We start from the raw sequence: 11,855 nt of genomic DNA, 5'->3' as shown, positions 1-11,855 counted from the left end.
CCCTGGGTAGAGTGCCGTGGCATCACAGCTCACAGCAACCTCCAACTCCCGGGCTCAAGCGAGTCTCCTGCCTCAGCCTCCCAAGTAGCTTGGACTACAGTTGCCCGCTATAATGCCTGGCTATTTTTTGGTTGCAGCCGTCATTGTTGTTTCGCAGGTCCGGGCTGGATTTGAACCCTCCAGCTCAGGTGTATGTGGCTGGTACCTTAGCAGGTTGAGCCACAGGCTCTGAGCCAGTATTTGAATAATTTATGTAAATACTTCCCCAACAGGGGTGGGGCTTACCCAACCTCCTTTTCCATAAGACGACTTAGTGACTCACTTACAAAGACTAAAATTACAGGCGGCTCCTGTGGCTCAGTGGGCAGGGTGCTGGCCTCATATACTGAGGGTGGCGTGTTTGAACCCAGTCCTGGCCAAACTGCAAAAAAATACAGCCAGGCATTGTGGAGGGTGCCTGTAGTCTCAGCTACTAAGGAGGCTGAGGCAAGAGAATCGACTAAGCCCAAAAGCTGGAGGTTACTGTGAGCTGTGATGCCATTGCACTCTACTCAGGGCGATAAAGTGAGGCTCTGTCTCTAAAAAAAAAAAAGACTAGAATATCTTGGGGAGTAAGGACTTGACAGCATAAAAATCAGCATGTAGTCCTCAGGTCAGCTGATTATGATTTATATCATTAGTGACAAGCATGTACCTGAAAAGAGGTGGTGAGACAGGCATGCACCTCTGTTATTCCCCAAAACACATAATACTAGTCAAAGCATGAAGAAAGTATCAGACAAATTAAGAGAGATTTTACAAAATACCTGATTAGCATTCCTTAAAACTGTCAAAGTAATGAAAATTAGGACATACAGTAACCCGGCATGTAATAAAATTTAAGGGTTAGTTAATAGTAATTTAGCAAAGTTGATTTATTAGTTGAAGTAAGTGTACTGCAATAAAGTAAGATTAACAATAACAGAAACTTGGTTCATGCTGTATATAGAAACTCTGTACTTGGTAAATCTAAAACCGTTTCAAAGGCTTGGCACCTGTAGCTCAGTGGCTAGGGCACCAGCCACATACACTGGAGATGGTGGGTTCGAACCCGGCCCAGGCCTGCCAAACAACAACAGTTACAACAAAAAAATAGCCAGGCATTGTGGTGGGCGCCTGTAGTCCCAGCTACTTGGAGGTTGAGGCAAGAGAATCTCTTAAGCCCAAGTATTAGAGGTTGCTGTGAGCTGTGATGCCACAACACTACTGAGGGCAACATAATGAGACTCTGTCTCAAAAAATAAAATAAAATAAATAAATAAAAATAAAACTGTTTCCAAAAATTTACTTTTTATATAAGTACATTTGGTGAATATAGAAAAATCAGGGAACTACGAATCTGAATGGAAACAATTGATGGTTATTGTTCATTCAACTATGTTCATTTTCTTGTAGGGAATTAAGTTTAAACGAATAGGTGTTCCTTCTCCAACAGAAATCATAAAAGCTTCCAGCAAAGATGCCATCAGGTATGTTCTCTATTAACACTGTAGTTTTAATGTTTATTCTGTATGTGGCGTTTTTTTGATAACCTACATATTATAAAACCCAGCTTTGCTAAAGTAGAATATTACAAAGTAAAGGTCATTGCTACTTGTCCCTGCCTAGTCTTCCTCACCAGAGGAAACGACTATTAATAGTTTAGTTTGTCGTAGACATTTTAAGGTGGGGGTCCTCACACTTTTTAAACAGGGGGCCAGTTTGCTGTCCCTCAAACCGTTGGAGGGCCAGACTGCAGGCCCCAGGATGAGTTGGCTGCTGCTAAGCAGGATAGGCAGCGGCCGCAAAAGCACCCAGCGGGCTGGATAAATGTCCTAGGCAGGCCACAGGTGGCCCACAGGCCATAGTTTGAGGACACCTGTTTTAAGGAATAGTAACGTAAAAAGCAGTGCTTCCCACTTAGCCACTGATTAGAGTGGATAGCAGATTACATTCCAAATAGACATTGATCTAGTCCCTGACTTTGTAGAATAAGATATAGGAGGCACCTGTGAGAAATACCTTGGGTTTAAGGGATTTAACATCATTGGTTTCTCGTTAAAGAGCACTAGAGCGGCTCGGCGCCTATAGCTCAACCGGCTAAGGCGCCAGCCACGTACACCTAAGGTGGCGGGTTCGAATCCCCAGCCCGGACCCGCCAAACAACAATGAAGGCTGCAACCAAAAAATAGCCGGGCGTTGTAGCGGGCGCCTGTGGTCCCAGCTACTTGGGAGGTGGAGGCAGGAGACTCGCTTGAGCCCGGGAGTTGGAGGTTGCTGTGAGCTGTAATGCCACCGCACTCTACCCAGGAGGACAGCTTGAGGCTCTGTCTCAAAAAAAAAAAGAGCACTAGAGCACGTAACAGCATGTGACAAGAACACCAAAATTATTGCATAGCAGTCTCCACACCTGTGGTGGAGTACTTCTATAAATAACCTCAGGAGAACTGGAGAGAAAGAGAACTAGGACTGACAGACTGCCTGCTGAGTTACTCGCTCCTACTAATTGACCGTGACTTCTAAGGTGCTTTAGCACCTGAGACCTGAATGAGACCTAGCAGCGGTCCACATCAAGATAGTTTCGTGGGCTGGGGCCAGAGACCTAACAATCTGGCTCCCTGAGACCCTGCGTCCCTGGGCTCTTGACAAGTGGCGACCACTAAGAGTTGATTTTTATTTTTTTTTCCTCGAAACAGAGTCTCACTCTGTTGCCCTAGGATAGAGTTGCCTGACGTTAGTCTAGCTTACAGCAACCTCAAACTCCTGTGTTTCAAAGGATCCTGCCCCAGCTTCCCAAACAGCTGGGACTACAGGCAACTGACACAATGCCTGGCTTCTTTTTCTTTTTTTCCCAATTGTGAAAGTTTATTGAGGAAGAGAAGAGTTTTCAGGGTAAGAACAGAATAATAGGCCTACAAGCCAGGTGCAGTGGCTCACGCCTGTAATCCCAGCACTCTGGGAGTCTGAGGGCGGAAGATTACTTGAGCTCAGGAGTTTGAGACCAGCCTGAACCAGAGCGAGACTCCATCTCTAAAAAATAACTAGACATTGGGTGGCACCTGTGGCTCAAAGGAGTAGGGCTCTGGCCCCATATGCCAGAGGTGGTGGATTCAAACTCAGCCCTGGCCAAAAAATAATAATAATAACTAGACATTGTGGTGGGCGCCTGTAGTCCCAGCTACTCAGGAGGCTGAGGCAAGAGAATCACTTGAGCCTAAGAGATTGAGGTTGCTGCGAGCAATGACACCATGACACTCAACCCCAGGGGGACTTAGTGAGACTGTCTCAACAACAACAAAAAAAGATACAGGCTTACAGAGCAAGATATATTCACCATTGACAGGAAACAGATCTCTACTGTTACAACAAAGAAAAGGACTGATTTTTCTATTCTTAGTAGAGTTCTTGTTCTTGCTCAGGCTGGTCTCAAACTCCTGAGCTCAAGGGATCCTCCTGCCTTGGCCTCCCACAGTGCTAGGATTACAGGCATGAGCCACCATGCCTGGCTCTGATTCCTGAAGTTATAATAAATATCTAGATGTTGAGGATTGGGTTAACAGTGTTTGTCTGTGGAGGTGCTACTGGAATTGGGGAACCAGACAGTTATTTTTTTGTGGGATTGTCCTTCAAATTGAAGGATCATTAGCTATTTAGGATAAGTAGCTATTACTGGATAATTCCCCTGTGTAGCATTCTTTTGGGGGTGTGACTTTTTTTTTTTGAGACAGAGTCTCACTATGTTGCCCTGGGTAGAATGCCATGGCGTCACAGCTCATAGCAACTTCCAACTATTGGGCTTAAGTGATTCTCTTGCCTTAGCCTCCCAAGTAGCTGGGACTACAGGCGCTCACCACAACACCCAGGTGTTTTTTGGTTGTAGTTGTCATTGTTGTTTGGCAGGCCCGGGCTAGATTTGAACCTGCTAGCTTGGGTGTATGTGGCTGGCGCCCTAGCTGCTTGAGCTACAAGTGCCAAGCTGGGAGGTGTGACATTTCATTGTATCTTTTTTGTAGTTTATGTAAACATTCTATACTGATGCACATTTTAAAATTGTTTCCACTTTTTATATAAGTAACACTGATGATATAATTGCTGTATTCCTGGCTCAGCACTTGTAGACCACATATACCAGGAATGGAGGGTTTGAATCCAGCCTGGGCCTTCCAAACTATGACAACTACAACAAAAAAAATAGCTGGGCATTGTGGCAGGCACCTGTAGTCCTAGCTACTTGGGAGGCTGAGGCAAGAGAATTACTTAAGTACAAGAGTTAGAGGTAGCTGTGATCTGTGACGCCCTGGCACTCTACTGAGGACAACATGATGAGGCTTTGTCTCAGAAAAAAAAGATGATGTGTTAGCCATGTGAAAGATTTGGTTTGAAAATTTCTGGTGCTTTATCTTGGAAATGAAATTTATTCACTTCCTCTGTCCTTTCTTCTGACAAATCTGTCCTCAATCAAACTGTAGACTTTTGGATTCTGTGCCTCCTACTGCGATAAATCACTTCAAGGAGTCAGCAGAGAAGTTGATAGAGGAGAAGGGAGCTGTGGAAGCCCTTGCAGCAGCACTCGCCCATATTTCAGGCGCCACATCAGTAGACCAACGCTCCTTGATCAACTCAGATGTGGTAAGGTTCCTTGTCACATTCCTGACACTACTATAATTTGGGTTTGTGTAGGATATAGAAGCATCCTAATTAAGCTTCTCAGTTGTTTTCACTTCCTCATGAAGGTGCTAACGTATTAATTGTATTTTACAATTTCCTTATATATGCACATCCAAATCCATGGAGGCAGATAACAGATTAGTGGCTGGATGGGGAGAGAGGAATGGCAGTGGCCAATAATGGGCATAGGGTTTTTGGAGGGTGATAAAATGTTCTGGAATTTTAGATAGTTGTGATGGTTGCAAACCTTATAAATACACTAACTACTTAAACACTGAATTGTATACTTTAAAATGGTGACTTCTGTGGTATGTGAATTAGATCTTAATTTTTTAATCCTAAAAACCCCAAACAAATACAGTAGGAACCTTGATAGTTGACAACCTCCCTATAATGACCACCTCCTTAAGTTGACCTAATTTTCATAGATGAGAAGTTCCTCATGTTGACCAGTTTGTTACAGCCCCTTGGGTGGTTAACTTTTAGATGTTTTACTGTGTATGCATAAATGCATATTAAGAATGTGTCTAGGGCGGCACCTATGGCTCAAAGGAGTGGGGCGCCAACCCCATATACCTGAGGTGGCAGGTTCAAACCTGGTCCCAGCCAAAAATGGCAAAAAAAAAAGCAAAAAAATGTGTCTCAGGTGTATATCTGCTTTTAGGAATGACTTTTTAGAAATATTTTAGAATCATGAGAGCAGGTATTTATTAATTAGGTTTGTTTTTGCGACTTTAATTTTGTTCTGCTTTCTTCCATTAGGGTTTTGTGACCATGATCTTGCGGTGCTCAATTGAAATGCCAAATATTAGTTATGCGTGGAAAGAACTTAAAGAGCAACTGGGAGAGGATATTGATTCTAAAGTGAAGGGAATGGTCTTTCTCAAAGGAAAGCTGGTAAGACTGGGTCCTCCTGTAACCTTGCTTTGGTGCAGGAGCCGTATGTGGGCAGGAAAACAGGATGGTAGCTTCTTTCCGTTCCATCCATGGGGATGCTGCATCTTTTCACCCTCCAGTCTTCCCTGAGCAGTCTCTCCCATGACCCTCAGTTGCTACTCCGTTATTGATAGCTACTATCTCTGGAGGTCCAGCTGTACCCCTACATCTCCACCTTGATGCTTTAATTAGTAACTCAGAAACCTGAATGAAAATTCAAAATTTTAAAATTTGCTTCTTCTGAGTCCTGCTCTTGGTTAATGGCATAGACTGACGCAGTAATTCTCAAGCATTATGGTCTCATGATCCCATTACAGTCTTAGCAAATGTTGGGGTCCCACAAAAGATTTTGTTTATATGGGTAACATCTTGATATTTACTGTTTAGAAACTTTTTAAACTGGAGCTCTAGAACACAATATTGTGTTCCATTAGCCATCAGAGCAACATCATCATCACATGTCATATAGCCTCTAGGAATTTCCATTGTATCCTTAAAAGAGCGAGCGTGACAATGACAGATAGCTAAATATTATTATCATGAAAATAATTTTGACTATGACAGATCTCAGGTTTCCAGGGATGCGTGGACTATACTTGGAGATCACTGCCCTAGTAAACCAAATCAAGATTATCTTCAGTTCATTGTATGTCTCCTTAAGCAACTCCATATAACCTATGGGATAAAGTGCCAACTCTTTCATCGGGAGGATAAGATCCTTCATGTCTTACCCTCTGCCCCCCTTACCAGCTCCATCTCTCCCTTACCACCAGCACTCTTTATTCCAGCAATGCCAGGTATACCATGGTTTATCTCAACCTCAGTGCATGCTGAACCCACTGTTTGTAGTATTTTTTTTTCCTCCACAGTATCTTTTGTGACTTAGTCTTAAATCTTACTAGCCAATTAAGGGCATCTGTACTTCAGAGTATTTAGCATGTAAGTTTATTTGAGTAAATTTTGCCTGGCTGTGTTTGCTTACTGAGCGCCTCAAGAACACTGACCTACTGAAGGGCAAAAACTATTATCTGGTTATCTCCATACCTCAACAAATGGCTGGAATTATACTCTAAATGAATAGTATGTATGTGAGTGAACATTCCTACAAAAGGCAAAATCTACCAGTACCTGATGATACTTGTGTTATTGGGCAAATTGTTGGGTGGAAGGGGTGTTCCTCATAAATAGTCAGCGAAAGACATCAGGGAGAGGAGTGTGTGTGTCAGTTAACAAGTGAGTTTGGCCATATTTGCTGATGACTTTCATCATTGGAAAGAATTAATTAATTAATTTGAGACAAAGTTTCACTATGTTGCCCCAGGCTAGAGTGCCACAATGTCCAATAGCTGACAGCAACCTGAGCTCAAGTGATCCTCCTGCCTCAGTTTCCCAAATAGCTGGGCCTACAGGCGCCCACCACAATGCCCTCTGCTAAGCTTCTCCCTCCTCTCCATTTTTAATATAGATGGCATCTTGTTCCTCCTCAGGCTGCTCTTAAACTTCTGAGCTCAAGCAATCCACCTGCCTCAGCTTCTCACAGTGCTGGGATTACAGGTGTGAGTCGCCACACCCCACCATAGAGAATACTTTTTTTTTTTTTTTTTTGAGACAGAGCCTCAAGCTGTCCCTCTGGGTAGAGTGCCATGACATCACAGCTCACAGCAACCTCCAACTCGTGGGGTTAAGCGAGTCTCCTGCCTCTGCCTCCCAAGTAGCTGGGACTACCGGCGCCCCCACAATGCCCAGCTATTTTTTGGTTGCAGCCGTCATTGTTGTTTGGGGGGCCAAGGCTGGATTCAAACCTGCCATCTTAGGTATTTGTGGCTGGCGCCTTAGCCACTTGAGCCACAGGCGCCGAGCCAGAGAATACCTTTTAAACACCTGCTTCACTTGATAGCTGCAGCCTCTTTACTTGGCTAAAAAAATGTAGCTAATCTCTACTCAAGGGCAAGCACAGTATAATAGCCAAAAATTGATCATTTAATGTGCATTGGTTGGATTAACTTCCATTTGCTTTGGTTTTGTAGGGTGTCTGCTTTGATATACCTACCGCATCAGTGACAGAAATACAGGTATTCTTTTCTCATGGATTTTAAAGTTAACATACTTAAATTGTAAAATGTTTATGAAAATATGGAATAATAGATTGGGAAACAATAGTAGTCTACTTACTAAAAGACAATTGAGAATTCAATTTTTGTATTTTTTTCTCCTAACCTTACCCCCCCTCTAGTGGCAAGTTCTCTCTCTGTTGCCCAGGTCTCAGTGCAGTGACACATTCATATCTCAAAGATGGGTTCTCACTGTGTGTTGCTCAGGCTGATCTCAAACTCATGTGATCCTCCGGCCTTGGCAGGAATGACAAAGTGCTGGGGTTACATGAGCCTCCATGCCTGGCCTCGCCTCACCTTTTTAATCTGTTTTTTTGTTGTTGTTGTCGTTACTGAGTCCATCCGGTTTCCCGTTGTTTTATTTCTTTTTTGAGATGGAGTTTCACTTTGTCGCCCTAGGTAGATGGCCATGGCGTTATAGCAACCTCAAACTGTTAGGCTTAAGCGATCCTCTGGCCTCAGCCTCCCAAGTAGCTGAGAATACATGCTCCTGCCACACCACCTGGCTATTTTTCAGGTGTAGTTGTCATTGTTTGGCAAGCTGGGCTGGATTCCAACCTGCCATCTCTGGTATATGTATGGCGCCCTAGCTGCCCAGCTATAGGCGCTAAGCCTTTTTTGAAACAGTCTCACTATACTGCCCTTGGTAGAGTGCCATGGAATCATGGCTCAGCTCATAGCAACCTCAAACTCTTGGGTTTAAGTGGTTCTCTTGCTTCAGCCTCGTGAGTAGCTGGGACTACAGGTGCCTGCCACAACACCCGGCTGTTTTTTGGTTGCAGTTGTCATTATTGTTTAGGTGGTCCGGGCCAGGCTTGAATCCACCAGCCTCGGGTGTATATGGTCGGCACCCTCTTCACTGAGCTACAGGAGCCAAGCCTCTGGTAGTGAAACTCGTTTTTCTATACTTTAGTGAACTGACTTTTGGTCAGTGAAGGTCAATATTATTTTAACCATTAACCTTTTAAGCACTTACGCTACCAACCTGGTTTTTCATTGAAAAACTAGAGAAAAAATGTTTTTCTTAAACCTTTTTAAATTAAATTGATTGGTAAAACCAAAAAATGTTCTCTCAATAGGAGAAATGGCATGATTCACGACGCTGGCAGCTCGCTGTGGCCACAGAGCAACCAGAGCTGGAGGGACCAAAAGAAGGATATCGAGCCTTTAGGGGTCAGCGGGAAGGAAACAGAAACTTCAGGGGACGGCGGGAAGGAAACAGAAACTTCAGGGGACAGCGGTCAGGAGGTGGCAACAGAAGTAACAGATCCCAAAACAAAGGCCAGAAACGGAGTTTTAATAAAGCATTTAGTAAATAATTAGATGTAGAGGATTTTTATAGTAAAAAAAATTATGTTTGGCAATATAAAACCGAACATTATTTTTCATATAAAGTAACTTTATTGCTACTTCATCCGGTTTTCCTTTTGAAAAGGTGTTGGAAATTCATTTTATTTTTATTCTGATGCATTGTGTATAGGTTACAAGATAAAATCAAGCATGTTTCTGACTACTTTGTAAGTTGACTTACCTTTATATTTAAAAATGTCTCTTAATAGGGTCCTTCCTTAAATACTTAAAGGAATGTAACAGTCTCTGGAGGACCACGTTGAGCCTTTGGAAGTCAAACTTCTATAATTGGCATCTCTCACCACCTGCCAGCAGTTACTCATGTGGTTCTATAACCTGTTTTCTGAGACTTCTTACTGAGCAATGATTTGAAACAAGGTTTCATACTTAGCTGTGTTGTAATACAGTATATGCCACTATGTGCTTTAGGTTTGGAGGATGTAGTAGTACATCAATATAGGATACTTGTAATTATATGCATTTTGATACATTTTAGCTTCTCATAAAGTGATTCATATATCCATGAATTCTTCACCGATAGTATATATAGAAGTACATTTTAATAGAAAGCCACTGTCTTTAAGGAATTCTAAATATGTGATAGCTCCGTAGCTTTCTTTTGTAAGTAAGAAAGCTGGATAAATGGTGCTTAAGTGACAATGTACTCCACTTCTTCCGAATGGAAGATTAACATTATTTACAAAGAGGGAATTGGGGGGGGGGGCACAGATTAGCATTGTTGTAAAGTATGTCAAAAAATAAAAAACCCTACTGGAATATTCTTTACATGCAAGAGGGAAACATTCATAAACATGGAGAGCAAAGAGAACAAATAAAGGTGCCTTACTAAACATTCTTTTAATTGTGAAAACGTAATGGATCATTAATGTTTCCACAGGTTAAATTCTAATGGGCGAGACCTGATTTTTAGGTGGAATGATGCAGTTCAGCTTCTCAGTGGCTTCATTACTAAAGCTGCTGTGTAGAATCTATTTCTGCTAAACAGCTTCTCTGGTGAAAGGTTTTTAGCACCTTAGATACTTCTCTTTTATGACAAACTGTATGGTTATTTAAAGTTGTTTTGAGGGAGCTGAAGAGTTTAATGTAACCCTAAGCTAGATAACTCTCTTCCTGATTTTTCAGATATTATTTCTCTGGGAAACATTCCACATAGCACAGGAGCTTGAGAGTGGCATTGTCTTCTTGCCTTAATTCCTAGAGATTCTATACTGAGAATCCTGGAATAAACTATGCTAGGAAAATTAAAACTACATGGTCTGTCTTATTGTTTTCATTCAGTGTGAACAACTAAAATTGTTTTAGGCCCTGGTTTCTCTTGCGCTATCTCTAACTACTGTTTATTTGATCACCTTGCACTAGGGCTCTGATTGCCATCTTAACTCCTGATCCTTCAGGCAACATTCTTTTTGTATATGAATTCTATCCTTGAATCCTGACAAAATCTTTCTTGCCTCTGTTGTCAGAATTCTCTTACTAACAACCAAAACATTTAATGATTTGGGTAGGAATGGGTGCTTTATCAAGCAGATTAAAATGATATGTATGGTACCTATTCTTTAGGAAGGAATAGCTAAAACTTGATGTGAATTATAGACTAACCAAAAAAAAAATAATCAGACATAAATCAGGAGTAATAGAGAAATTAGTAGGAATTTTCACTTCACACAACTCAATTTTAAGAAAAACAAAATTGGCTGGGCGCCTGTGGCTCAAGCGGCTAAGGCGCCAGCCACATACACCTAAGGTGACGGGTTCGAATCCCCAGCCCGGCCCGCCAAACAACAATGACGGCTGCAACTAAAGAATGGCCGGGCGTTGTGGCGGGCGCCTGTAGTCCCAGCTACTTGGGAGGCTGAGGCAGGAGACTCGCTTGAGCCTAAGAGTTGGAGGTTGCTATGAGCTGTGATGCCATGGCACTCTAACCAGGGGGATAGCTTGAGGCTCTGTCTGGAAAAAAAAGAAAAGAAAAAGAAAAGAAAAACAAAACTGTTACAGTAAGTGAAACTAACATTTTTCCTGGATCCCAGAATTCAAACCATATTTTAAATGTGTAATGTATTCAACTTCTACTTGGTTTAAATAGACTTGTTGAGGTAGCCTGGGAAATGTTATCATTTTTACTGTTTTCTACAGAGAAACTATTTTCCAATTTATGTATCATACAACTCAGAGGACTTGAATCCATTCTTAAGTTTGAGCTATTTGTGCAGCAGTTACTTTACAGTTGTACATAAAATGTTTTTACTGTAAGATGAGTTAATGAATAAAATACTGCCTTATGGCACAATAAAGACAGTTACACTTTATTTTTGGTGGCTTTTTGTTTTCTAAAATGAAAATAGCTTGATATATTAAGAAAATAATAAAAGCTTAGTGTAAAAATTTAAACATAAAAGTAAAAAATAGCCAGGTGTTGTGGCAGGCACCTGTAGTCGCAACTACTTGGGAGGCTGAGGCAAGAGAATCGCTTGATCCCAAAGAGTTTGAGGTTGCTGTGAGCTGGCACTCAGTGAGGGCAACATAGTTAAACTCTGTCTTAAAAAATAATATATAGAAATAAACAAAAGTTACTCCATATCTAACATTTTGGTGACCAGTTTTGTTTTTTTGTGACAGTGTCTCACTCTGTCACCTTCAGTAGGTGCCATGGTGTCATTGCTCACAGCAACCTCCAGCTCTTGGGCTTAGGTGATTCTCTTGCCTCAGCCTCCCAAGTACAGGTGCCCACCACAACACCTGGCTATTTTTTGT

At 42.0% G+C, this 11,855-nt stretch overlaps 1 protein-coding gene across 1 annotated transcript in view; it reads left to right on the top strand.

The window, feature by feature from the left end:
- DDX21 (DExD-box helicase 21) overlaps positions 1-9,123 on the top strand; it is a 27,595-nt gene extending 18,472 nt beyond the window's left edge. The window contains exons 11-15 of the mRNA XM_003783760.3: positions 1,435-1,508; positions 4,488-4,647; positions 5,449-5,583; positions 7,650-7,694; positions 8,813-9,123. Coding sequence (XP_003783808.1) covers positions 1,435-1,508; positions 4,488-4,647; positions 5,449-5,583; positions 7,650-7,694; positions 8,813-9,052 — 654 coding nt within the window. The 3' untranslated portion in view covers positions 9,053-9,123. The remainder of the gene's footprint in view (positions 1-1,434; positions 1,509-4,487; positions 4,648-5,448; positions 5,584-7,649; positions 7,695-8,812) is intronic.
- Positions 9,124-11,855: the final 2,732 nt, after the last annotated feature.

The sequence above is a fragment of the Otolemur garnettii genome, unplaced genomic scaffold (genome assembly GCF_000181295.1).
Source record: "Otolemur garnettii isolate 467f Iridium unplaced genomic scaffold, OtoGar3 scaffold00008, whole genome shotgun sequence".
NCBI lineage: Eukaryota > Metazoa > Chordata > Mammalia > Primates > Galagidae > Otolemur > Otolemur garnettii.
This window is presented reverse-complemented; position numbering and strand designations above follow the sequence as displayed.